The 22,277-nt window shown below is 44.7% G+C and overlaps 6 protein-coding genes across 6 annotated transcripts; 2 read left to right on the top strand and 4 right to left on the bottom strand. All coding sequences in view use genetic code 12, as the record gives it.

Moving 5' to 3' along the window:
- Positions 1–18: 18 nt before the first annotated feature.
- On the bottom strand, positions 19–1,812 carry LODBEIA_P15420 (uncharacterized protein; the record flags this gene model as incomplete). Its single annotated transcript, XM_066971442.1, has 1 exon — positions 19–1,812. The coding sequence occupies one exon, from the start codon at positions 1,810–1,812 to the stop codon at positions 19–21; it is 1,794 nt and encodes a 597-aa protein (XP_066828480.1).
- Positions 1,813–3,803: 1,991 nt separating this feature from the next.
- Positions 3,804–5,642, bottom strand: LODBEIA_P15410 (uncharacterized protein; the record flags this gene model as incomplete). Its single annotated transcript, XM_066971441.1, has 1 exon — positions 3,804–5,642. One exon carries the CDS (start codon positions 5,640–5,642, stop codon positions 3,804–3,806), a length of 1,839 nt encoding a protein of 612 aa, XP_066828479.1.
- A 6,321-nt stretch (positions 5,643–11,963) lies between these two features.
- LODBEIA_P15400 (uncharacterized protein) lies at positions 11,964–12,257 on the bottom strand (the record flags this gene model as incomplete). Its single annotated transcript, XM_066971440.1, has 1 exon — positions 11,964–12,257. One exon carries the CDS (start codon positions 12,255–12,257, stop codon positions 11,964–11,966), a length of 294 nt encoding a protein of 97 aa, XP_066828478.1.
- A 262-nt stretch (positions 12,258–12,519) lies between these two features.
- LODBEIA_P15390 (uncharacterized protein) lies at positions 12,520–14,109 on the top strand (the record flags this gene model as incomplete). Its single annotated transcript, XM_066971438.1, has 1 exon — positions 12,520–14,109. The coding sequence occupies one exon, from the start codon at positions 12,520–12,522 to the stop codon at positions 14,107–14,109; it is 1,590 nt and encodes a 529-aa protein (XP_066828477.1).
- A 109-nt stretch (positions 14,110–14,218) lies between these two features.
- Positions 14,219–16,081, bottom strand: LODBEIA_P15380 (uncharacterized protein; the record flags this gene model as incomplete). Its single annotated transcript, XM_066971437.1, has 1 exon — positions 14,219–16,081. The coding sequence occupies one exon, from the start codon at positions 16,079–16,081 to the stop codon at positions 14,219–14,221; it is 1,863 nt and encodes a 620-aa protein (XP_066828476.1).
- A 3,379-nt stretch (positions 16,082–19,460) lies between these two features.
- Positions 19,461–22,139, top strand: LODBEIA_P15370 (uncharacterized protein; the record flags this gene model as incomplete). Its single annotated transcript, XM_066971436.1, has 1 exon — positions 19,461–22,139. The coding sequence occupies one exon, from the start codon at positions 19,461–19,463 to the stop codon at positions 22,137–22,139; it is 2,679 nt and encodes an 892-aa protein (XP_066828475.1).
- Positions 22,140–22,277: the final 138 nt, after the last annotated feature.

The raw sequence follows: 22,277 nt of genomic DNA, 5'->3' as shown, positions 1-22,277 counted from the left end.
GATTTACAAATTCTTTTTTTACGTTTCCGTCTCGTACTTTTCCTTATTCAATTTCCTGATCCGTTTCGCCCAAAGCTTGTGCTCAGCGTCGTATTTCTCATCAGCGACCCCGCAAAGGAACCCAGTTTGGTCATCGAGCAACTGATAAGGTGACTTGCGCTCAACGTCATTTTTAACCAAGCACGAATCGATGAAATCCGCAAGCTGCGAATCGTACGGTTTACGAGACACCGGGTTGATTTTGTTCTTTAGCGACGGAGCTTGCTCGTTGACGATCCGCTGTAGCAAGTCCAATATACCCTCCGGTCCCTCATTCGACGAGGCACTTCTCCGAGCCCCGCTCAATTCATCATATTCGTCGTCTTCATCATCATCGTCTTGCCATACCGGCATCCCGCTGGCGAGTTCAATCAACAATAACCCCATTGACCACACGTCGGACTTGATGCCGTAGTTCAAACCCTGGATCCTTTCGGGGGACATGTACATCGATGTCCCGACAAAGGTGTCCGCCATCGCTAGCGAATTCGTCAATTCTCGCGAAACGCCAAAATCGCACAATTTGAACTCGCCCTTGTGGGTCATGAGCACATTGTTCGGCTTGATGTCCCGATGGATGATCTTGTGCGTGGTATACAAGTAGCACAACCCGGAAAGGATGGCATAGGAAAGTTTCTTCAACACGAAAAGGGGAAACTGTTGGTGTTCGCACAAGGGGATGATCTTATCTAGTGAGCCGCAGTTGCAATATTCCATGCAGATGACCACGGTGTTGGGACTAGGCACAAATGCACCGTAGAATTCAATTATATAGGGGGACGAGCACTCGTGCAAGATTCGTAGCTCGCGGATGATTTGAGTCTGCACAACGCTTTTCAGATCGAAATGGATGATTTTTTTGGCCATCGTCTTTTGCGAGGGTAGATGTAGCACTTTTGACACCGTTCCAGAGTTGCCCAGTCCCAATTGCTTCAATGTTATTAGGTCCAGGTTACGCAATTTGAGCCCGCCCGTCGTTGTAGTAGCAAGAGGGGACTGACTCCCCGAGAGTTTGTCGAGGGAAATCTGAGGTTTTGGTTCCAACGGCGATGCAGATTTCGATGCATTGGGTGAGATGGATGAGATGATGGTCTGACGTTTACGATTTCCGCGCGTGGAGGATGTTGTTGTTGTTGAAGTTGCAGAAACATTGCCACCGTTTTTCTTCAAATGCCGACTATTCAAATCGAGATTGGAAATTTGATTCATGATGAGTGCTGCTGACGCGCGCAGTTCAGGGTCAACGTCTCTATTGCTCCCATTTATATCGAATAGCCCCATGGCAGTGGTGCCAGACGCAGCCTCTTTCGCCAGCAAAGGCCGATTCAAAGTTTGGCTGACTATTTCACCCGGCGATAGTTTCCGCGACTCGGGAGGGATTATGCCGGTGGATGTGGATGTGAATGGCGATGTGTTGGCCAAGTTGAGCATGGGCGCAGGTCGCTGTCTCGACAGTCGTAGCGACTGTGACTGCCGTATCTGGTCAAAGTCGTCAAACACGGGAACTTCGCTCTTAACGGGCGACGCATCTAGCGAAAGCTTCTTGAAGTTCTTTCTCCGCAACGTCTTGGCCTCTAGGATATGCGCATTGGAAGACGGTTGCTGGCCTGAAAATTCACGCCCGACGTAAGCTGGCATCGGCGGCGTGGTTGAGAAAGCGCTGGTGCCCACCGCGGGCTTGGAGTGCGCTATTAAATCCGGTTCAGTCGGCAACAATTTCATCCTCGACCTTGAAACTGGAGTTGAAGTAGATTCTGATGCCATGGAATCCATTCTTTTTCGAAAGACGACTAAATCGGCTAGCTCTTGACAAATGAAAATAGAGAAAAAAGCAAAATAAAAACGGGTCTATCTTTGTAAAACTGTCGGTCTCTTTCCTGCTATACCTTGGATCTGTCTCTTTGGCCTCTTTTCAACCTAATAGCGTGATTCTTGATCCAAAGACGTTCGATCGGTTTGATTAACTTTTTCCTTTTTCGTGCCAGCTGTCCGTCTGAGCGCCGCCATTTGGTAGCGCCCGCTCCCGTGGCTCGACCATCACCGTGGCCAACCTCCGCCTACAATCTACAATCACCGCCAGATACATACATCTTGGACAGAGATTGCGGTGGGATTTCCTTTTACATGGAATATGAAGTTCATATTCATAGAAGAAACCGAAAAAGATTTCTTCCCGTTTGCGTTGAATCCAATCTCAAGCAGTGGTGCTCTCCGGTTCTCACCGCATGGGGTGTATCGGATAATCGTCAGATAGAGAAATACCGAGACCTCTGTAGACACTGACTTATTGCTGCTGTTGTTGTTGTTGTTGTTGTGGTCGTTGTTGCGATAAACGAGCTATATGTGCTGGACGTTGGACGCGTCTCTCACATACATCACAGTCTCCTCCTCTGCCTCCACCTCCTCTTCCGCCTCTTCGTCTGCAATCCGCCCCTCTCGGCCCCCTTGCGTAACGGAACAATTTTTGCGCCATCGGATAATTTCGCAACTTTGCCGCCCCCATGGACAATCCACTCAATTATCCCCACCAGAGCAACAACATAGAAGCGTGAATATAAGGTATTTCAAGTATACTTGACGCAACAATCACTTCCACTTTAATTAGCAAGTTCAAGGCGTTTTTTTCTCTTTCAGCTTCGGGTTTTTCAAGGCGTTTTTTTTTACACTTTTCAAATGCACAAGGTTAGATGACGCTCGGGTGGATGAACTCTTGGAGAGAAACGTGGATGTGAGTTAGGAGCAGTGGGGAGGCGGCTTAGGCTAACACATTGTCCAGCTTTGTTGATTCGGCGTCGGCTGAGTCTACACTTGTGCATGTTTCTCTTTTTGTTGCAGTGCAACAGAACCAGCTTGGGTTTTTTTCCCCAAGAGGAAGAAATACGTTTGAGCAGATTGGTAAACATACCCACTCATGATTATTGTCTCGCAAACTCAATGTTCTTTTTGAGCTACTATCGTCACTTCTCCAGCCACATGTTGCAAGTAGTGCTCTCTCCGTTCACCCAGAAGCACCAAAAGACAAGGGAAAGCCAAGATCAAGATCGGACACCGCACGTGATTGAACAAGTGCAAGTCGATCGAGACTTTCAAACACGGCAAAAGCTCTCCAAGGTAAAGCTTCGTGAGTTTTTGTTCAAATTTTTCTCAATCACAACAACGAGACTAACCAACTTCTTCATTAGAAGCGAGTATGTGGGGCGTGTCTTCCAATTCCTCGGAATGTACAACTCCAGGGCCATTGCCGCTGAATATACTCATGCAATATGCAATCTACGGAACAGGAGCTTCTGGGCCTATTGATACAGCCTCCTCTTGTATTCTTACTTCTATCGTCGCTGCCACTACTGTTATAATCGCAACAATAGCGCAAATGTAATCAAGAGCAGAGTGTAATAATTAGGGGGTCGTGAGCATTTTTTTAATACCGATGTTTGTTTGTCAACGACAGGCACATTTTTTACCATTCAAGCATGCACTATCCATGTTTCCACCCATCTATCCATCAATTCAAACATTAGATTCATGAGAATATAAAAATACATATTGAATACCTCCAAACAAATATCAATTATGGGTCGTAAAACCCCGGAGGAACAATTGCTTTCCTTTTTTTTAGAACCCCATATCCAATCACGCATATCTCTTCCTACCTTCTTCACCATTGAAGTTGACAAAGTTGCCCGTTTTAAAACAACGATGATATACGTCTTCTTCGTGAATATTTTAAGCTCTTTTTTTTTTCTTTGTTTTTGCTTCACGCAAACTTACCGGTGCGATTGATAATTACCTGAATTATACTCCTCGCTTTGTTCCTGTGGTTGGTGGTGTGCTGAAGGAGGCAATGTTTGGTGCGCTTGCTGAGTGTAGTACTGTTGCTGATGTGTAGGGTATTGACCAATTGGCACTATAGGGTAAGACTGAGGTAGAGGCTGTTGCTGTTGCTGGTGTGGCTGTTGCTGTTGAGGTTGTGGTGTATAGCCGGGGTATGGCAAATACGGCTGAGGATAGCCAGTTGGGTGTTGCATACTTATTCCGTTGCTATAAGGTGCTTCAACTGCAGAAGAACCGGGGATGCTTTGCAAGTGCGCTACAGCGTGGTGATGCATCATACCTTGTTGGTGCTGCTGCTGTTGATCGTGACCAACACCATATTGAGGATGTGGCATGGCATAGTGTTCTTCCCCGTTACCACCACCACCACCACCAACTGAGGTTCTAGAGACTCTCTTTTTGCGGCTTCTGCAATACGAGCAAACCTTGTGTCTGCCATAGTCACTTGAATCCAACGGCTTAGCACATCGATTGCAATTGCCCAATTTCTCCAAATTGGTTCTTCTAATCTTGTCATTTTCACGGCACCTTTGACAGACTTTGTAACTGCCACCATGGCCATCTCTAGTGGCTGGCTCGTCGTCGTGAGCACGCAAAGTCGGCGACAAGTCAGTACTGACAACAACATTGCCGTCTTCATTCTTTATCAAGATTGAAGCGTCCAACGGCCCAGAACAGTGAACGCATTTGCCTTGCGCCGCTCGACTCGCTTTTCTCGTCCTCAAGTTTTGCCGACAAGATGGACACAAGACGAATTTCCTCTCATCGTGCGGAATCTCAGTACCACACCTTCTACAAACACCTTGCTTGTCTTTGGTCTTCTTTTGCCATCTCCGTGACCTTTGCCGCTGCAAATCTCGGCAGTGGTCACATAATTTGAAAATCTTGGGTTCGGCCAATGCCTTCAGTCCTCCTCCAGAAGTTTCATTCGTCTTGGGGATAATTATCCGTTGCATGAATTCCTTTTTGCATCTAGTGCAAGTCGACCTAATCATTTCGTGCTCTTCAGCTTCAAGTTTCACCTCGGCTAAAGTCTTTTCTTCATCGCGTGCTCCATTTCCATTGGCAATGTTTCCTTGCGAAGCTGGCATGGAGGTTCCTCCTCCTCCTCCTCCTTCTCCGCCTGGAGCTTCAGGGTTTTCAACTCCGAGTGGATGTCCTTCGTTTTTCGTAAATAATTGTTGTTGAATATGCAAAGGTGGAATGGGTGCAATTATGTTTCTGTCATTGCCATAATACAATGTATTGTTCGTATCTTCGTATCTGTCATCGTATGAACGTCTCTCCCTAGCGTTTGTTTCGGGCGATTGGTTAGGCTGGGATGAGCGCAGCTGTTGTTGCGCTGTCACCTGTGGCACTTGTGGCGCTGACGCTGCCTGTGGTGCTTGTGGTGCTTGTGACGGGGTCGGATAAGGGCTTTGCGTGGGTATTTGAGTGTACAGACTCGCAATATAGTTTGAATTATGCAATGGAAACTGAGGAGCTGGGGGAAGCCCCATCAGTTGGCGAACTGGTTGCAATGGCTGGTAGTTGTATGAACCTTGCTGCTGACCGAGCAGTAGGTGCTGAGGCGGCTGGGTCGACGAGTACCTGGCATCGGTATAATAACCAGAATGAGGACGTTGTTGCAAATACTGGTCTGGATACAACTGTGGATTCGACACTTGTTGAAGTTGTTCTTGTCCCGAGCCTTGCTCTGGCGACTGCCGCTGGTTCGAAGTACTGGCTTTCACATTTTGTTCGTAGCTCCCCTCTTGATAATGCTGGTCCATCAGAAGGGTTTGAAAATGCGACGGCAATGCTGTATTTACGGTCGACAACTTGACTGGGTTTATTCAAATGGTGTCTCTCGAGGGGCCCCGTTACGGATTATGGAAAAAATAAAATAAAAAATAAAGATAAAACAGAATATAAAATTCAAAAAATGAAAGATGAAACAAATATTTCTGACTGTTAGATGTTCCCAGTTTAGGCTGAATAGTTCCTGGAGCAAAGATCTCACCTTCTTTTTTGTTGTTCTCTTAATAATCGCGTGGATTTTTCTTTTTTATTGCAAACCTGTTTTATACTCTGGTGAATATGGTTTCAAAGGTTAAGATATAGATTCGAGATCTCGATGTGGGTAGAAAGGGGGGGCAGAAGGATGCAATTGAAGGGGTTTTAAAAACAAAAAAAAATATTTCGGGATCCGCGGCAACTCTGGTTATATAGGTATAATAACCAATAGTGGCAGATTTGAACTTGGTAGGAGCTTCTTCAATGAATGAATGAGTGAGTGGATTGGTAAACTGATGGCTGTGGGTGCTATCAAAGTAACCTTTTGGAAAGTGAGAACCTTAAAAAAAATTCGCTCTTGTATCACCTTTTGAAAGGAAAATAAATATTCATTTATAGAATGAAACTGAAGATGAACTGGAGTGAATGTTTCTGTTTGTTGGCACAAATGGTTGACACAGCTAATATCCGGTATTTTTGGTAGTATTCAGAGCTAGTAGCACCTGCAGTGCTTGCAGTGTGCTTGTGCTCTAGTTGTAGTTAAAAAATGCTTATAGTCCCTGGTACGTTTCGTGTGCTTCTTCTTATGCTTCCTGAGGCTCTTCTTTCTGTTCTTGCGTTTGTGTCACTTTGGCTTTTTTTAGATTTTTTTTAAAAACACTATTTTCAGCCAAAAATTACACAAAACACAACTTTGCTGCAAAACGTCTTAAACTTTTGCAGCTGGTAGCGTCTTGCACCTGACGAGTCTACCCACTGTTTGTACCACCCCTTCTCCCACCAGTCACTCCCGCTCACTATGGCCCCCATTATGGCCACCTCTTTTTTTACCACCGCCACTGATACGACGACCATTGCATTGCCACTAGTTCTCTTGAAGAATAGATAGCAATTGCTGCTGCTTGCATTAAGCTCTGCGCAAGACCAAACATGGAACAACCATCAAAAAAAAAAAAAGTGCTGTCCAGCCCAAAGTATCTTAACCAATGTTGTATTAAAACACTCCTCTCCAGCGTCGTTGTCGTTGTCTTTGGCTTTGTCGACTCGACTCGACTCGTCTTTTATCTTTTTCTCACTTTGGCGACCCAACCATTCCAACTTGACTCGCCCACTCAGTCCTTTTCCCGACTCTTAGTAAAAAGTGACAAGGAAAACAGGATCGACTAAAACCAACGTGGAAAAGGAATAATAAAAAAAAAACAAAAGGTTTTAGCAACTGATCCAATTGCCAAATTGGTGGAGTCAAATACAGGATAAGCAAGCACCGTATGGAGGGAGATGGGGCGACGGGGCGACGGGGCGAAATCATGTTTCGCCCATGCACTCTCTTTGCTTCTTAACACGTCTCTTTTCTCGCAAGTAAAGAACAACTGAGCGGTATATTTCATTCTTTGCTATTGCCGTAGTGACCACCGAGTCCATACCATATCAACCCAAGTGATTGTGGGTGAGTAGCGAATGACAATAGCAAGAGGACTATCAAAGCTGATGTTCACCCACAATTATGCAGATACACTTCGGAAAAACTTTGATCATAATTGGCAATAGAGTGTCTCCCTTGCGGGCTCTCTCGATAATTCCGAGAAGAAAATTGGAAAAAAACCAAATAAAAAAAGGAAAAGAAAAAAAAAAAAAGAAAAGAAAAAGATAGCCACACCTATATCATGAATTCCACGGAACAAGTTGGCTGGTATTTCAACATTTCATAACTTTCTTCTTTTTTTTTTTCTTTATTTAGTAATTTACACGGGGGGAGGGTAGGGGAAGCTCAATGCAATACTAGGTCCACTTTAACTTGCTAGGCAGTAAAGCTAAGCTGATTCCTTCGGTAAGTTTGACAAAAACAAGCCAAATTCGAGCCTCACGTCATCCTTTTCTAACCGTTCCACCCTTTCGGCAAACTTGACGTACTTACAATAGAGTCCCATCTGCAATGAACAACTTTTGATGTATGTCAAGTTTCCTAGAATTCCTCTCTTGCTCCCATTTGCTCATCTTACCCATAATGCACTCGCCGTGTCGGTGCCATACCCTGTGCAGATTTGTTCTTTTTTTTTCCTGCTTCTTCTTCCTCTTCCTCTTCTTCCTCCTCCTCTACTTCTCCATTCCTGTTCGTAGTACTAAGTTTTAATTTTTGCAGTAACTTCAAGTAGTTTGTCTCGGGACTAATTTTTACTACATTCTGCATTATCAACGGGGATCTAAAAATATATAAAAAAAAAAAGACAATTGATCCAGAAGTTTTCTCTTTGGTTAGTTTTTTTTTTTTTTTCAAAATTCGTGTTCTTCCCCAGTTGAAAACAGTTTAACGTCAATTACTGGCCAAGACTTTTGAACAGACTACACCTATCCGTTTGCTAGTCAAAAAAACAAAAAGAAAGTGTCTGACTTTCTTTTTAGGCACTCTCTCTTTCCCAATGCCAAACTTTCTTAGTTGCCTTTCAACTTGTCGACAATATTATGAAAGAACAAAAAACAAAAAAAGCTTAAACTTTAACATCAGATCGGAAATAAAAATGGATCCAGCCGATCAGTAGTCACCCTTCCATACAACTGTGCAGATGCCAAAAAAAAAAGGATGCTTCCATGAAGTACTACAGGCCTTCCCGCCTCATGGCGAAATTCTCTCATGGAGGCAAATGTCCATGATTGAGTGTGTCTTTGTTTCACTCTAAACATGAGTGGAAGTCAGTACGTTTGTCCGGAGCAATGTGGATCCCAGGAGGTATGAAAAAAAGAGCAAAAAGGAAAAGGCCGATGGTCAGTCCGGGAATAGTTTTCTGCTTTGTGGTTACCACCGATGCTTCCTTTTGGTTAGTTCTCTTTTTCTCCCCCATTGCTTTCTCTCTCGCTTTTCTTTTTTTCTTGTTAGACGGCAGTTTTCTTGATCCCAGAAAGAGCAGTGTGTTAGCAAATGGTTCCATTGGAAAGCTCCGCCTCTAGCCGTGCTCTTTTTCCTTCAAGCATGAGTTGTTTTGAAGTTGAAAGCGAATCTAAAGCATAGCAGCAAAAACACTCTCTTCAAATAAATCAGTTCATGAATAACAAGCTCCATATATTTTTTTCTCATCAAAGTTGGTCAATTGTTATGCACTCAAACTTTATTCTCCTGTGCGCAACGCAATTCCCTCAACCTACAGAGTAATGCTTCTTCTAGCTCTCCTCTCAGCGTTGGGGTAAAAAGGGGTGCATTTGTGTTCTTACCAACTAGAAACAAGAGAGAGCGCACTGTTGACGCATCGTTTCTAGTCTGGGACTTTGCAAAACTAGGTAAAAGTTGGTTCAAGAACAATCCACTCCATCGAGTACAAACTGAACTCTCTCTCTCTATCTCTATCTCCTCATGCATAAACTGTTGTTTTCAAGGATTTGCGTAATTGGGTCAAATCGACCTTTTTTTTTTAGCTCAACACATGACATTACTCAGACTAAATTTGTCATTTGTCAGCTTACAAACTTGAGATTGAGCTTGGGGTAAGCCCATGGTGGGACAAGCATGAGCGGTCGATGCTCAATCCTGGAGGACGCACGAATATCCCCTCCAGCAGTTTTTAATTTTTTGCTTTGTTTGTTTTCACTGTTCAATTCCGACCTTTTCGTAGATGCTATTGTTGCCCACCTGTGCTTCCCCCCCCCTCAAAGTTAGGCTGGAGCGGCTTCTTCGGTGCCATTCTTTCTCTCGTCGTGATTTGAGATTATCCAAAGTTCAGATGACAACAGAACCCATGAACGTTCATCCCGTTCTGGTTTCTCAAGGCTTCAGACGGTAATCCGCGGAAGTGACATGTACTCCTTGTTTTCCTGTCGAAAGCCAAAAAACAAAAAAAAAAAAGAGAACAGCAACAAATAAAGTTTAAACTTCCTGGTTTCTTGATTTCTTTGCTTCTTTGTTTTGTTCTTCTGGTATCGATCCGAGTCGTAAATACCGATATTGAACGTGGGTGGTGCTGCTGCTGGTGTCTATACCTTCACCGGACCATGATTTGCAAGGCGGATGGGACAAGTCAACATTCTGCACCGATTGTAAACTGCTCTCCGTAGTATCATAAGTTGTGCTTTTGCTTTTTTCTCGATTATCCCATCTGTCATGTTGTGGTGGTAACAATTGAAAAATGTGAGCTATTGCCGTTGTGCAAAGTGAAACAACTTGCAGTCAACCTAAATACGCATATACACAAACGTCGTCCAAATTCCAAGACTCTACGATAGAACAAAAAAGCAGCCCACCTTCAAGTCTAAACCAGAATCTAATCTAGACCAACCTGGAAAAGACAACTTCAAGTATCAATTGATTTAGCCAATGAGGGTGACTCTGAGCCATTGGTCGGAAAAAAGTTCATCACTAACAGATTAGTAAAAAAGCCAAAATGGCCAACCTACAAAAAATAAAAAAAAGAACAATTGATTGTCAAAAACGTTGAGATCGATGGTTCTTGGTTGTACAAAGTCGGAGTTGACTCCATTTTTTCATGCATCATAGTAGGAGCAACTGATAACCCGTAGAAAGCATGGTTGCTTATTAGCTAAACTAACAGTGGAGCGGGTACTGGTGATGGTGATGGTGATGTTGGTGGCGGTGGTAATAGTAGTAACCTGCTTTGCATTTACCTCTTAAACCGGAAAAGCAACCGATGGGGGCGAGTTTGAAAAAGGAGGTGAGTGTTGATGGTGGTGGAAAAAACAAGAGCCAGAGTCCAGAAATTGGCGTAGAAGTGGACCCACCATCACATACGTTAAGAGCCTGGTTATTCCACTGGTTACGATTCACTTCAAAAAATAACTTTTTTGCCAGGCACTAGCCACCGTGGATACGATCCCCAAACCTCAAACCTCAGCCCTCTAACCTCTAACCTCAAACTTTAAACCTCTCAAATCCCGTTGTGCCTTAACCTGAGCCAACGATAAAAAGTCCGACTGCGTAAGGACGATTTGTCGTTCAGCAGGTGTATTTGATTTTCTATTTCTTGAAAAAACTGCAGCATTTCCCCCAAGACGGCACTATTTGCAAGTTACCCCTTGTTCGTGTTCCTCTAAACTCCTCTTCCTCACCGAATATTCCACATTATTGATCGGCCGGCCCGACATCATGTGGGGGCGAGATATCGGCCTTCTTTACGAGCCTTCATTTAGACAAAAGCGCATCTCAAACTGCTCAACCCAGTAGAACAAGCAAAGTGTACACCCCTCGGGATGTGTGCAGCGAAAGAGGCAACTTTTTTAGGAGGAGCAACATGACAGTACACATGCTAGTTGCTCACAACCAAAAGACGCAGACACCGTGTATGCTTCTGCAAACTCAGTACGGGAAGTTGCTGCAACCAACCAACAAACACGAGGACCGAGTTAAATCCGGTAATTGAGGACCCCCTAAGAACAGTGCGTGTGTGTGTGGCTTGAATTTACCTGCATTCATTGCAGCAGCTCAACAAAAAACCCAGAAAAGTGCATACGGGACTCATCTTGGATCAGTTCAATTGCTTCTGCTTTCTTTCTGACCGTTTGCGTTCGTTGGTAAGGCGATTCCTGGTTCTCATTTTCGACCCTCGTCTTCTCACGAAGAGCGAGGTAGAGGTAGTAGGAGTAGGAAGTCAACCGGCGATTCCAAAAAGAGATGTTCAATCACTGGCAAAAAGAATCGCAGCTTCTCTCTTTTGCCGGGCGCTTGCTGATAAGCGCAAGAGTCGATAGCCCCAGCCCCAAGCAGTTTACAGCCACATCATGGCTCAAGGAAGGGCACTTGACGTTTGTTTTTTTTTGGCATCGTCGAGTAAACACGATTTAAAACTTGGCTGACCCGATGATGCTGAGCTTGACTTCAATGAACAAACATAACTGTCCCGCTGCTCAAGTCCGGGAGACGTAGAATATGGCATATCCTACAAATACAAGTGCAAATACAAATGGGAGACGGTATTGACACGAGCTATATACAAGATTTCCTCACCCCTTTTCCACCTGAGCAGCGCCCAAGGATATCCAAAAACAAATAAATACAAGCGAATTTGAACACCTCTACCGTCGAAATTTCACAATATCTTGAGATTGGCATGAACAATGTCCTTTTTTTTTTCCTCTTCTAGTGAGCACATCTCCTGAAATCAAGAAAACTTCTTATGGTACAAGATCTGAACAACTTCACCGGCTCGATATGCACCCAACGCAAACAAAATGATTCCTGCTCCTCGTACACTCCTCTGCCACCAGATCGGATTCTTGACAATGTCGACTTTGCCGGTGACTTTGTCCTTGAACTGGTTTGGTGAACTGAAATATAGTCCTCCCGCGATGGCAACTGCCGATTGAATCGCAGTGCACGGTAGACAATCCTGGAGATCGCTCTCGGGTATATTTCTAGAAGGGGGCGGATTGAACACGGAAAGGATGTTTGACATGTAGAAACCCTCAAACAACAAGCAAGAAGCCAATGGTGAACGACAGAAGCAAGTCAATGTCCAGTTTGAACCGGCTTCGAGTTTGCAGAATCAGGGATTCACCATATCACGCAGATCAAACGGGGTTTGCCACAAAGGTACACGACTACCTCTGGAGACTTCTACCAAAAGTTTCTACCCAGCATTCAATCAACCGATTCATCACCAGTCACCAACGAGATACAGCCAGTTGCTAAAAGTTTGAAGAAAATCCACACTAGAGATGCTCAGGAATTTGCAATCAAGCAGACTCTGCGTGCGCCAGCAGAGCCGGACCCGATCGGCACGTTACATCATCAGCAGAAGTTATGCCCAGTACAACCACAATTTCAACCAAACCTACGCCAACTACAACCCACCGAAGACTCCATTTGCCAAAAAGCTCCTCTACGCGACGCTTGGATTAGCGGCGTTCACGGGGATGGCATATTACGTGTGGTGGCCCAAACACACCTTCCCCAAGTCCGTCGCCAAGATCTTGCGCAGGGGGCTCTGGGCCGAAAGCGACCGTGGCGAATACGATTACCAATTGGCGCTCAAATACTATCTCGAGGCATTGGAGCATTGCAAGGAGCTCGGAATGGACCCCTTGAGCGACGAGTATACTGGCATCCAGTTGAAAATAGGGGAAATGTTTGAACGGTTGAACATGATGGAGGATGCTTCGTTGATCTACAATGAGATTGCCTCGTTGTATCTCAGTGTTTTGACCGCGAGAGGCGACCCCGAGCTCAAAAAGCGAATCAGAGATCGAGACCATCGGCGCCATCTTATCCAGAAAGATTTGCGCATCGCGATCAAGTTGGTCGAATTGAGTGATTATAACCCAAACTTGTGCAAGGCCATCTTGGTGACGCATTTGATTGTGGCACAGGATGAAGTGAGCAAATTGATTGGCGACCGCAACGGGCTCAATCTATTTACAAAAGCCAATGGCGGCGATTCAAGCAAGAATGGCGATACAAAGAAACAGGAAAAGAAGAAAAATTACACAGCGTCATTGGAGAATGACACTATCTTGATCAGCGACGCCGAGCTGAATGAGGAAGTAGCGCGCATTAAAAAGACCCCCGAAGTGTGGGAACCCTTCACCGAGGAGTTTTTCAACGCGATGGACTTGCTCAGCGCAATATGCATAACCACGGGGGATCTCGCCATGGCAGCCAAGGTCAAGGTCAACATGGCCGAGGACATGTTGCTCGCCGACGTTGAGCCTAGCAAATTGCTCTTGTCGCAATGCAACTTGGGGTCGCTTTTCTACATGCAAGCGGAAGAGTTGGAAGCGAAAGAGATTGCCATGAAGAGACAATTTGCCAGTGTCGCCAACGTCGACTATGAGGATATCAAAGGTTCGGGCGACCTTGCCGGTAATACCGAATCAGGACTGGAGCTGGAATCGAAGTTGAGATTGAAATTGAAGGAGAAAATCCCCGCCGAGGAGCAGCTTGCATATAACAACGTTGCCAGCACGAGGGAAATCTGTCTTGAGTTGGCGATAAAGTCATACGAGGCCGTGTTGCAATTTGCAAAGTCGATACCTCAGGACGTTGTCAAGGAAAACAACAAGATCAGCGAGACTGTGGCGTTGGCCACCTATGGACTAGGGGTGATCAATTTGCACTTGTCAAAGTACGACCAGGCTGAACGGTACTTGAGGGAGTCGCGGGTGCGTTCCAAAGCTTGCAATTACGAAGATCTCCTCTCTGAGATTGAGAGGGAATTGAACAAGCTCTTTGAAGAGAAAACAGCCCTTGAAAGAGGCGAAAGAGGCGAAAGACCAAATAGCATAGAAGTGGATATCCACATGACTTGATGTACTTTTTTGGAAGTGGGTTCTTGTATATAGCTGGTTCCTCTACTTTTTTTGTTTGGTTGGTCTAATCTAAAAGCTTTACATTTTCTTATTATTTCTTTTTTTTATTTCACAACAATCTGCTTTCTTCATCATTGATGCTCTTTGATGTGGCTTCCTTTTCAAACCATCTCTTGTAAAAAGGTGGCTTTTGCTGTTCATTCTTTTTGTACATCAATATGGCATCCAATGAAGGTGGCTCGATCTCTTGAATCACGTTGATATCAGCTGCGGTGTCGTCTGTGGCAGTAACGTCGGACTTGATGGACTTCACGGCTGTGTGAGTTGGGATCTGGCTGGAGCTGGCGCCCGTGATGATGTTGGTTTCGGGCCGCATGGTGGCCGGGTTTCTTTGCATTGATGCTACTGTTTGGACAGAGTCGGTGGCAGCAGCCAAGTCTCCTACTGGTCTAGCGGCAACATCTGCAGTAGCGCCATAGTTTCGAATGCTGCTACTGCTATTGCCATCGCCGCCAACGTTGCCCGAGGCATGGTAGGAAAAGATGGATGATTTATCATCAAACACCGACCCCATTTCCTCCAACGATAACCCTTTAGTTTCAGGAAACAAGTACCACACGGCAAAGAAGGACACGATGCAACATGTAGCTGGTATCAAATAGGTTTTCCATTTAATCTCATCGAGCAAGATTGGCGATGCCAATCCCACGGCGAAGTTGGAGAGCCAATTTGTAGCGGTGGCAATGGCGGCGCCTTTGGATCTCACGGAAAGGGGCAAGATTTCAGAAGGCAAGAGCCATCCAATTCCACCCCACGAGTAACCAAACGCGGCGTTGGCAATTATGATGGAGGTGACAACAATGGCAGCAGTGTGCTCGTTGTTCAAGTGTAATGACCAACCGGCCGTGTACAAGGTGATGCCCATGACCAACGCGCCCGACATGAGCAATGGTTTCCTTCCCCACGAGTCAACGAGATACCAAGGTGGGATGGTGCTCAAGACGTAAATGATGGCATTGATGCCCGTCATGAGTATAGCTTGTCTTCCAACCCAGCCTGCACTTTCGAAAATCATTGGTGCATAGTAGGAAATCAAATTGATACCATTCAACTGAGCAAACATCAAGCCAAAGCACGCGACAGACAATCTCTTTGCATAACGCTTGAATAAGTACTCATAAGATCTCTCGCCGCCTTCGATGCGGTCAATGAGGACGCCTTCTTTGATTTGTCGATATTCATTCTTGGCATGTTCATCCTCAACGTCTCCATCGGCGTACATATCAGCAATAACAACCATACCTTCCAAATCGTGGTCATGGTTCAACAACCAGCGCGGAGTCTCAACAATGATAAAAGTGCCACACCAAAGCAAAAACCCCATGACAAGCTGCACAATGAGTGGATTCCTCCAGCTCCAATTGCTATCCAAAAATGAAAATCCGTAATCGACCCATATACTAGCCGCGTAACCGATGATGTTGCCCGTGAATTCAGCACATGCATAAAAGCCACGATCTGAAGGTGGACTGATTTCAGATTGATAAATGGGGACAATGGTAGTAAGGAACCCGATAGCTACACCTCCAATCAATCTGCCTCCACTCAAGATCAAGATAGTTGGCGACATGGCTTGCACTAACGCACCCACAACAAAGATGAACGAGCCATACCGGATAGTTCTCTTGCGCCCAACTAAATCTCCTACCCGCCCTGCAATAAACGAAGAAAAAAGCGCCCCGATTTCCAAAATGGCAATCATGATACCGATTGCCGCAGGGCTTGGATTATGGTAATAGTGTTTGAAGTAGTTGTTGGTGATCAAGGAGGACATCAACCCTTGTTCAAACCCAAATAAAAAGACACCTAGCGAAACGAAAATGGAAGTGAAATTGAGCAACGCTTTGCCCACTAGGAATGAGTCCTTGACTTGGACATGCTCATGCCCATGCTCACGTTGGCGGGGTTCCATTCTGTCTGGTCTAAATTTCGAAACTGGTGAAGGTTTCAGCCGGTGGTGGTTATGACGGCGGTTATGGCAGTGGTCAGTTTGGTCCAATAAAACGGGGAATTTTGAGGGAGAATGAGTTTGTTGACGAGCGGTTGTTGGGTGAAAATAGACCTCTCTGACGTAATGGAATCGATTGGGCGATTGGTGAACGAGCCCTGTAGATCTATTGCAAATTTAAGGTTCTCGGCTAATATACAATTGCAAATTGTCGAGAATGTCAGCCCTATCTTTATGTTAGATATATGTATATATTCGACAGTTTAAAAGAGTAGGTCCTTTATTTTTCTTTCACCACAGCTTTAGAAGCACCGGATTCCTTTCTAGCGGAAGCCCAAAATTTCGCTGAGAAATTGCAATCGAACCGAGTCGAAGTTGCAATGTTCCAATTTCTTTGAAGCAATCTAATTGACTTGCGCATATGGTAGCGGGGGGGCTCTCTTTCCCCATTTGGGGTGGAAGCGATAAGCCGCACAGACAGATATGGTCCTCCAGAAGCAAAGTCATGTGCGTTGGAGTCAGGGGGGAAGAGCTGACGTTTTCTCTAAAGGAGGTTGCAATCCACAAAGAAAAAAAAAAGAAAACATGAATGGTTTCAGATAGCGACAATATTTAGTACAAGTTTTGGTTTGAATATGAGAGGCTAGCTCTCTCGTGTTTGAGGCGGGGAGAGGGGAGGAGATTAAGCACGGCTGCCAGGACAGCTTACAGAATAAGGGTGAACATTCTTGAGGTGGGTTTACTGATACCAAAAGGAACTTGAAACATGCGTGGTTGTCACATCGCACATCCCCTTTTTTACTGAAATCAAGGTTAATCTTGACGGATAGCAGTTTTGTTTCCCAACAAGAAGTCGTCAACAATTGTGGTTGAAGTGGGAGATGTTTCTTGGGCTTCTTATGTTTTCTCCTTGGGGGTTGATTGTGGTAACGACCACGCTTTACTACAAACTCTGAAAACGAGACAACAAGTAACGACAACGAGCAACTACAGTTGCAACTACAACTGCAACTACAACCACAACGACGGCTGACACCCATCCGTGACTGAAGAATTTTGGGCAGAGGTTTTGACGTGGGCAGCCCCCAAAGCACTGCGCTACCGCCCCGACTTCCCCCCCACCAGCACACCATAGACAGAGAAAGAAGAAAGAACTGAAAAATTGTCAGTTCAGCGATATCCACATCACGAGAGACACACACGGCGGGCGCCACAAGGTAAGGAGAGATTTCAAAATAACTGCAGCATCTTGCATCTCGGAGGTAACCAAGCAATTAGGAGGCTGGATCCGTCAAATATAATCGACAAGAAGAGTTGCCGGCTATCACTTGAACACCAAGGCAAAGCTCTCCAACAACAACAGAACAACGAGAACAAGAGAGCATAAGTTGGGTTCAACAAACATACACACACACACAGACACACGTTTTGCCATCCTCTCACGTCCCCTCACGTCCCCCATCCAATTTTAGAATTTTTGTTTTTCTCTTTTCCCTTTTTTTTTTTAGATACAGAGGATTTGCTTTTTTTTGTCGGTTGAAGAGGCGTTTTCTTCTTATTTCCATTCCCACGTTTTCATTCACCTGAGACTAGCCCTTGAAAGTGGTGTTGTTGTTATTGTTCAACGTGCAGCACCCTTCCCCTCCTTTTTTTCTTTATTTTGCAATTTAATTTTCTTTATTAGATATCTAACTCAAGATGGTGGCTACAACAAGTGCAAAAGTACATAAATTGACCAATTCCCACCATCATCTCCAGCATGCTTGTAAAAAGCGCAAACTTGTTTGCTCCACTTCAGATCATCAAGACAAGCTATATTCGTTACAGATGCCAGCTAACACAATGAGTACACAACAGCTGCTGCTGCTGCTGCTGCTGCAACCACAGTTTTTCAGTGAAGAACAGACGCTTAAGTTGACAAGTCACTCACGACCTACTGCACTGCACAATAGTACTCATGGTACTTATACACCAATAACCCAAAGTGCCTCTAGAGATGAAATGATTATGGAGAAGATGGCTCCTGGTTTCGTTGATAAACAATTTGATAGCAAAAACAAACAGAATACACACGCCGTGGAAAAGGAAGAGCTGTTTGAATGTCCTTGTGGACATTTCCATGGCGCAGGGGAAGGCTTTTTCCACCACGATCTTGGTGCTGTTGGTTTAGCCGATTTCCCATTACTCAGAGGTCCTGATTAGCCCGCCATGAGAGTGTTGATTCTCAAGCTCGACAAAATGAGCTTTTGATTTTTGAATGGTATTCCTTCTTTTGCATTTAGTTTATATAATGGTGTTTTTTGTGTGTTTTTTTTTTTTTTTGTTTCTCGTTAATAATTTGGAGCTTTGTTTTCCTGTGTTGGAGTTTTGGGTACATAGTAGGTAGTTTTAATAGAAATGGGTATTGATACTTTCCATCGATTTTGAAACTGTCCTGTTTAGCTCAATAGGTAGTAGGGAGGGGTTTTTCCGAGTGTCACCCTTGTGTCAGGGGCAGTTGGTAGTTGCTGTCTCAGCACAAAGAAAGGAGGGGAAGAAGCGAGAAGCAAAACCAGACGGATGTCAATCATCGCAAACTGCCAAAAAGTAAAGATACACACAGCAGCAAACAACGTGGTAAGCGTATTTTACATGAATAGACAACGTGGTTCTTTTCCCATCAACTCCATTCAAGTTCCTATAGACCTCACCTTCTCTCCTCCTTTTCACCTCCCCCCTACCTCCAGTGTGAACACCACAAGTCATCCGGTTTATCAAAAGGAGTGATATCAACCAAGTATATTGCCCATTAAGCCAAACTTCGAAACACATGAGAGAGGAGGAGAAACGAGGAGAGATGAATAGGGTATGACAACGTGTCGCCATGTCATGCGTAACTAACTAGACAAGCAGCAGCTAGTCTAAATGCTCGCGATGGCACATAAATAATAATAAACAACCCCATCACCTAGCTATTGTAGTTGTTACTAGCGTTGAGGGACCCTCGTGTATAGACTGTGCTTCAACACACGTTTCTGTTATCTATTCCATCAGTCGACTGCAGAAAAAGAAGAAAATAAATGTCGTCGGAGATGTCGTGGGTGCTATGAATGTCGTAATAACCTTTTACAGTTCTCACGACATTGCGCGCTTAATTTATCCCAATTGGGAAATCTAAGTGGAAACGTTGAGAAGCCCAGACGCGTCTTGTTTCTCTTCTCTCCCACTGTCGATCTCATGGTTGATTTTCTTTTTGGTTTTTAAACCCAACACCATATTGATATCTTGACCTTTCTGTTACAACGGATACCTTCACCAACATTTCCAGCTCTCATACCTCAATCGAACAATCCGCATTCGCTAAATGTCAAGTCCACCACCACCAGCGCGCAGAGGAAGATTGTCAAGAAAGAGGCCAAATGAAGAAGATTTGGAAGACGACAACGTAGACGATTCATTCGATACAAGGTCTTCACCACCGCCACCTAATCTTGCTTCTTCGCCGCAAGTATTACCCTCGTCGCCAGCTATACCATTCGATGCAGGTTTGGACGACGAAGACCTCGACAACGAAATTCAAAACGATGTCGCTGATCTCAACCCGTCGGATGAAGAGGATGGTGATGATTTAATGGATAACTTGGAAAGAGATTATCGTGAAAACCCCGAGCAGGACCACTACGATTTGGGAGATGGTAACATCGACGACACGGCCGAGTTTGACGAAATGGATATGGCAACGAGAAGAAGAATCGATGAACAGTTGAATAGAAGAGATGCCATATTGAACAATGCCAACCGTTCCAGAAGTGGGGCGTTTTTGGATGATGATGGCAATGAAGGCGACGATGGCGACGATGACAATGGAATGGATCAGTACGGATTGCCTATTCAAAGAAGAAGAAGAAGAAGACAACAGTTTGAAGATGATCAAGATGATATGTTGGATGATATGGAGATTGATCCTTTCAATGAAGAGTTATCGTTGGAAAGCTTAACTGATATCAAAGCACCAAGTATAACCGAGTGGATCTTGCAACCAGCCGTTAGTAGATCAATTGCAAGAGAATTGAAATCGTTTTTCTTGGAATATACTGATGCAAATGGTGATTCAGTCTATGGTAACAAGATGAGGACTTTGGGTGAGGTTAATGCAGAGTCACTAGAGGTGAGCTATAGAGATTTGGCGGACTCAAAAGCCATCTTGGCCTTGTTTTTAGCAACAAGCCCTCAAGAAATGTTGAAGATTTTCGACATTGTTGCCATGGAGGCGGTAGAATTGCACTATCCAAACTATTCTCAAATCCATCAAGAGATTCACGTTAGAATCACCGATTTCCCCAACTTGTTGAACTTGAGAGACTTGAGAGAAAACAATATGAACCAATTGGTCAAGGTATCCGGGGTAGTCACCAGAAGAACCGGGGTGTTTCCGCAATTGAAATACGTTAAATTTGACTGTTTGAAATGCGGGGTTGTGTTGGGACCGTTTATTCAAGATGCCAATACTGAAATCAAGATTTCCTTTTGCACAAATTGTCAAAGCAAAGGCCCATTCAAGATGAACTCGGAAAAGACCTTGTATAGAAACTACCAGAGAATCACCTTGCAAGAAGCACCGGGTACCGTACCAGCCGGTAGATTGCCCAGACATAGAGAAGTCGTCTTGTTATCGGACTTGGTTGATGTCGCAAAGCCCGGTGAAGATATAGAAGTCACTGGTATTTACAAGAACAACTATGATGGCAATTTGAATGCCAAGAATGGATTCCCCGTTTTTGCCACGATTATTGAGGCCAACTCAATCAGAAGAAAAGAAAGTAGTGCATTTATGGGGGGCAACAATTTGGTCAATGTCTGGACTGAAGAAGAAGAACGCGAGTTTAGGAAACTAGCTCGTGAAAAGGGGGTCATTGATAAGATTATCTCGTCGATGGCTCCGTCCATTTATGGACACAAGGATATCAAGACGGCTGTTGCGTGCTCACTCTTTGGTGGGGTACCCAAGGATGTCAATGGGAAATTGTCGATAAGAGGTGACATCAATGTCTTGCTATTGGGTGATCCCGGCACCGCCAAGTCGCAAATCTTGAAATACGTTGAGAAAACCGCTAGTAGAGCCGTTTTTGCAACGGGACAAGGTGCCTCGGCAGTTGGTCTTACTGCATCAGTGAGGAAGGATCCAATTACCAGGGAATGGACTTTGGAAGGCGGTGCATTGGTGTTGGCCGACAAGGGAACCTGTATGATTGATGAGTTTGACAAGATGAATGATCAAGATCGTACTTCTATCCATGAGGCCATGGAGCAACAAAGCATCTCGGTGTCCAAGGCCGGTATCGTCACCACTTTGCAAGCACGTTGTGCAATTATCGCAGCAGCAAATCCCAATGGTGGCAGATACAACTCGACTTTGCCCCTTTCGCAAAATGTCAACTTAACCGAGCCCATCTTGTCTCGATTTGACATTTTATGTGTGGTGAGGGATTTGGTCAACCCCGAGGCCGACGAAAGATTGGCTAGTTTTGTGATTGATTCACACATGAGATCGCACCCGGCAAACGCCGATGACGTACTCGACGATGTATTCGATGAAGCTGCCGCAGAAGAACAAGATTCATTACTTGAGAGAGCCAGTCGGACAAGGTCAGAGAAATTGCAAAAGATACGTTACGAGAGGGAGCAAGAAATCTCGCCAATTTCGCAGGATCTACTTGTCAAATACATCCAGTATGCGCGAGTCAAGTGTCAGCCGAAATTGCACCAAATGGACATGGACAAAGTTGCTCGAGTCTATGCCGATTTGAGAAAAGAGAGCATCTCGACGGGATCGTTCCCCATCACTGTGCGTCACTTGGAGAGTATATTGAGAATCGCCGAGTCGTTTGCCAAGATGAGATTGAGTGACTTTGTTAGTCAAAACGATTTGAACCGGGCTATCAAGGTGAGCATAGACAGCTTTGTTGGTGCGCAGAAGGTTACTGTTAAGAAGCAGTTGCTGGCCAAATTCCAGAAATACACCTTGCCAACCCGGGCGAGGTAGAAATAATGGTTTTATTTAGCTTAGGGGTTGATTCTAGATTCAGTTCGTATGGGGATTTTGTATTAATTTAGTCAGTAGTAATTTTGATAAGACTCATTGTTTACTTGATTTGACCTTGGCTTTTAGCATGGTTCTAGT

The sequence above is a fragment of the Lodderomyces beijingensis genome, assembly GCF_963989305.1.
Source record: "Lodderomyces beijingensis strain CBS 14171 genome assembly, chromosome: 2".
Classification (NCBI taxonomy): domain Eukaryota; kingdom Fungi; phylum Ascomycota; class Pichiomycetes; order Serinales; family Debaryomycetaceae; genus Lodderomyces; species Lodderomyces beijingensis.
The sequence above is the reverse complement of the archived record's forward strand: the minus strand, read 5'-3'. Positions and strand labels throughout refer to the sequence as shown.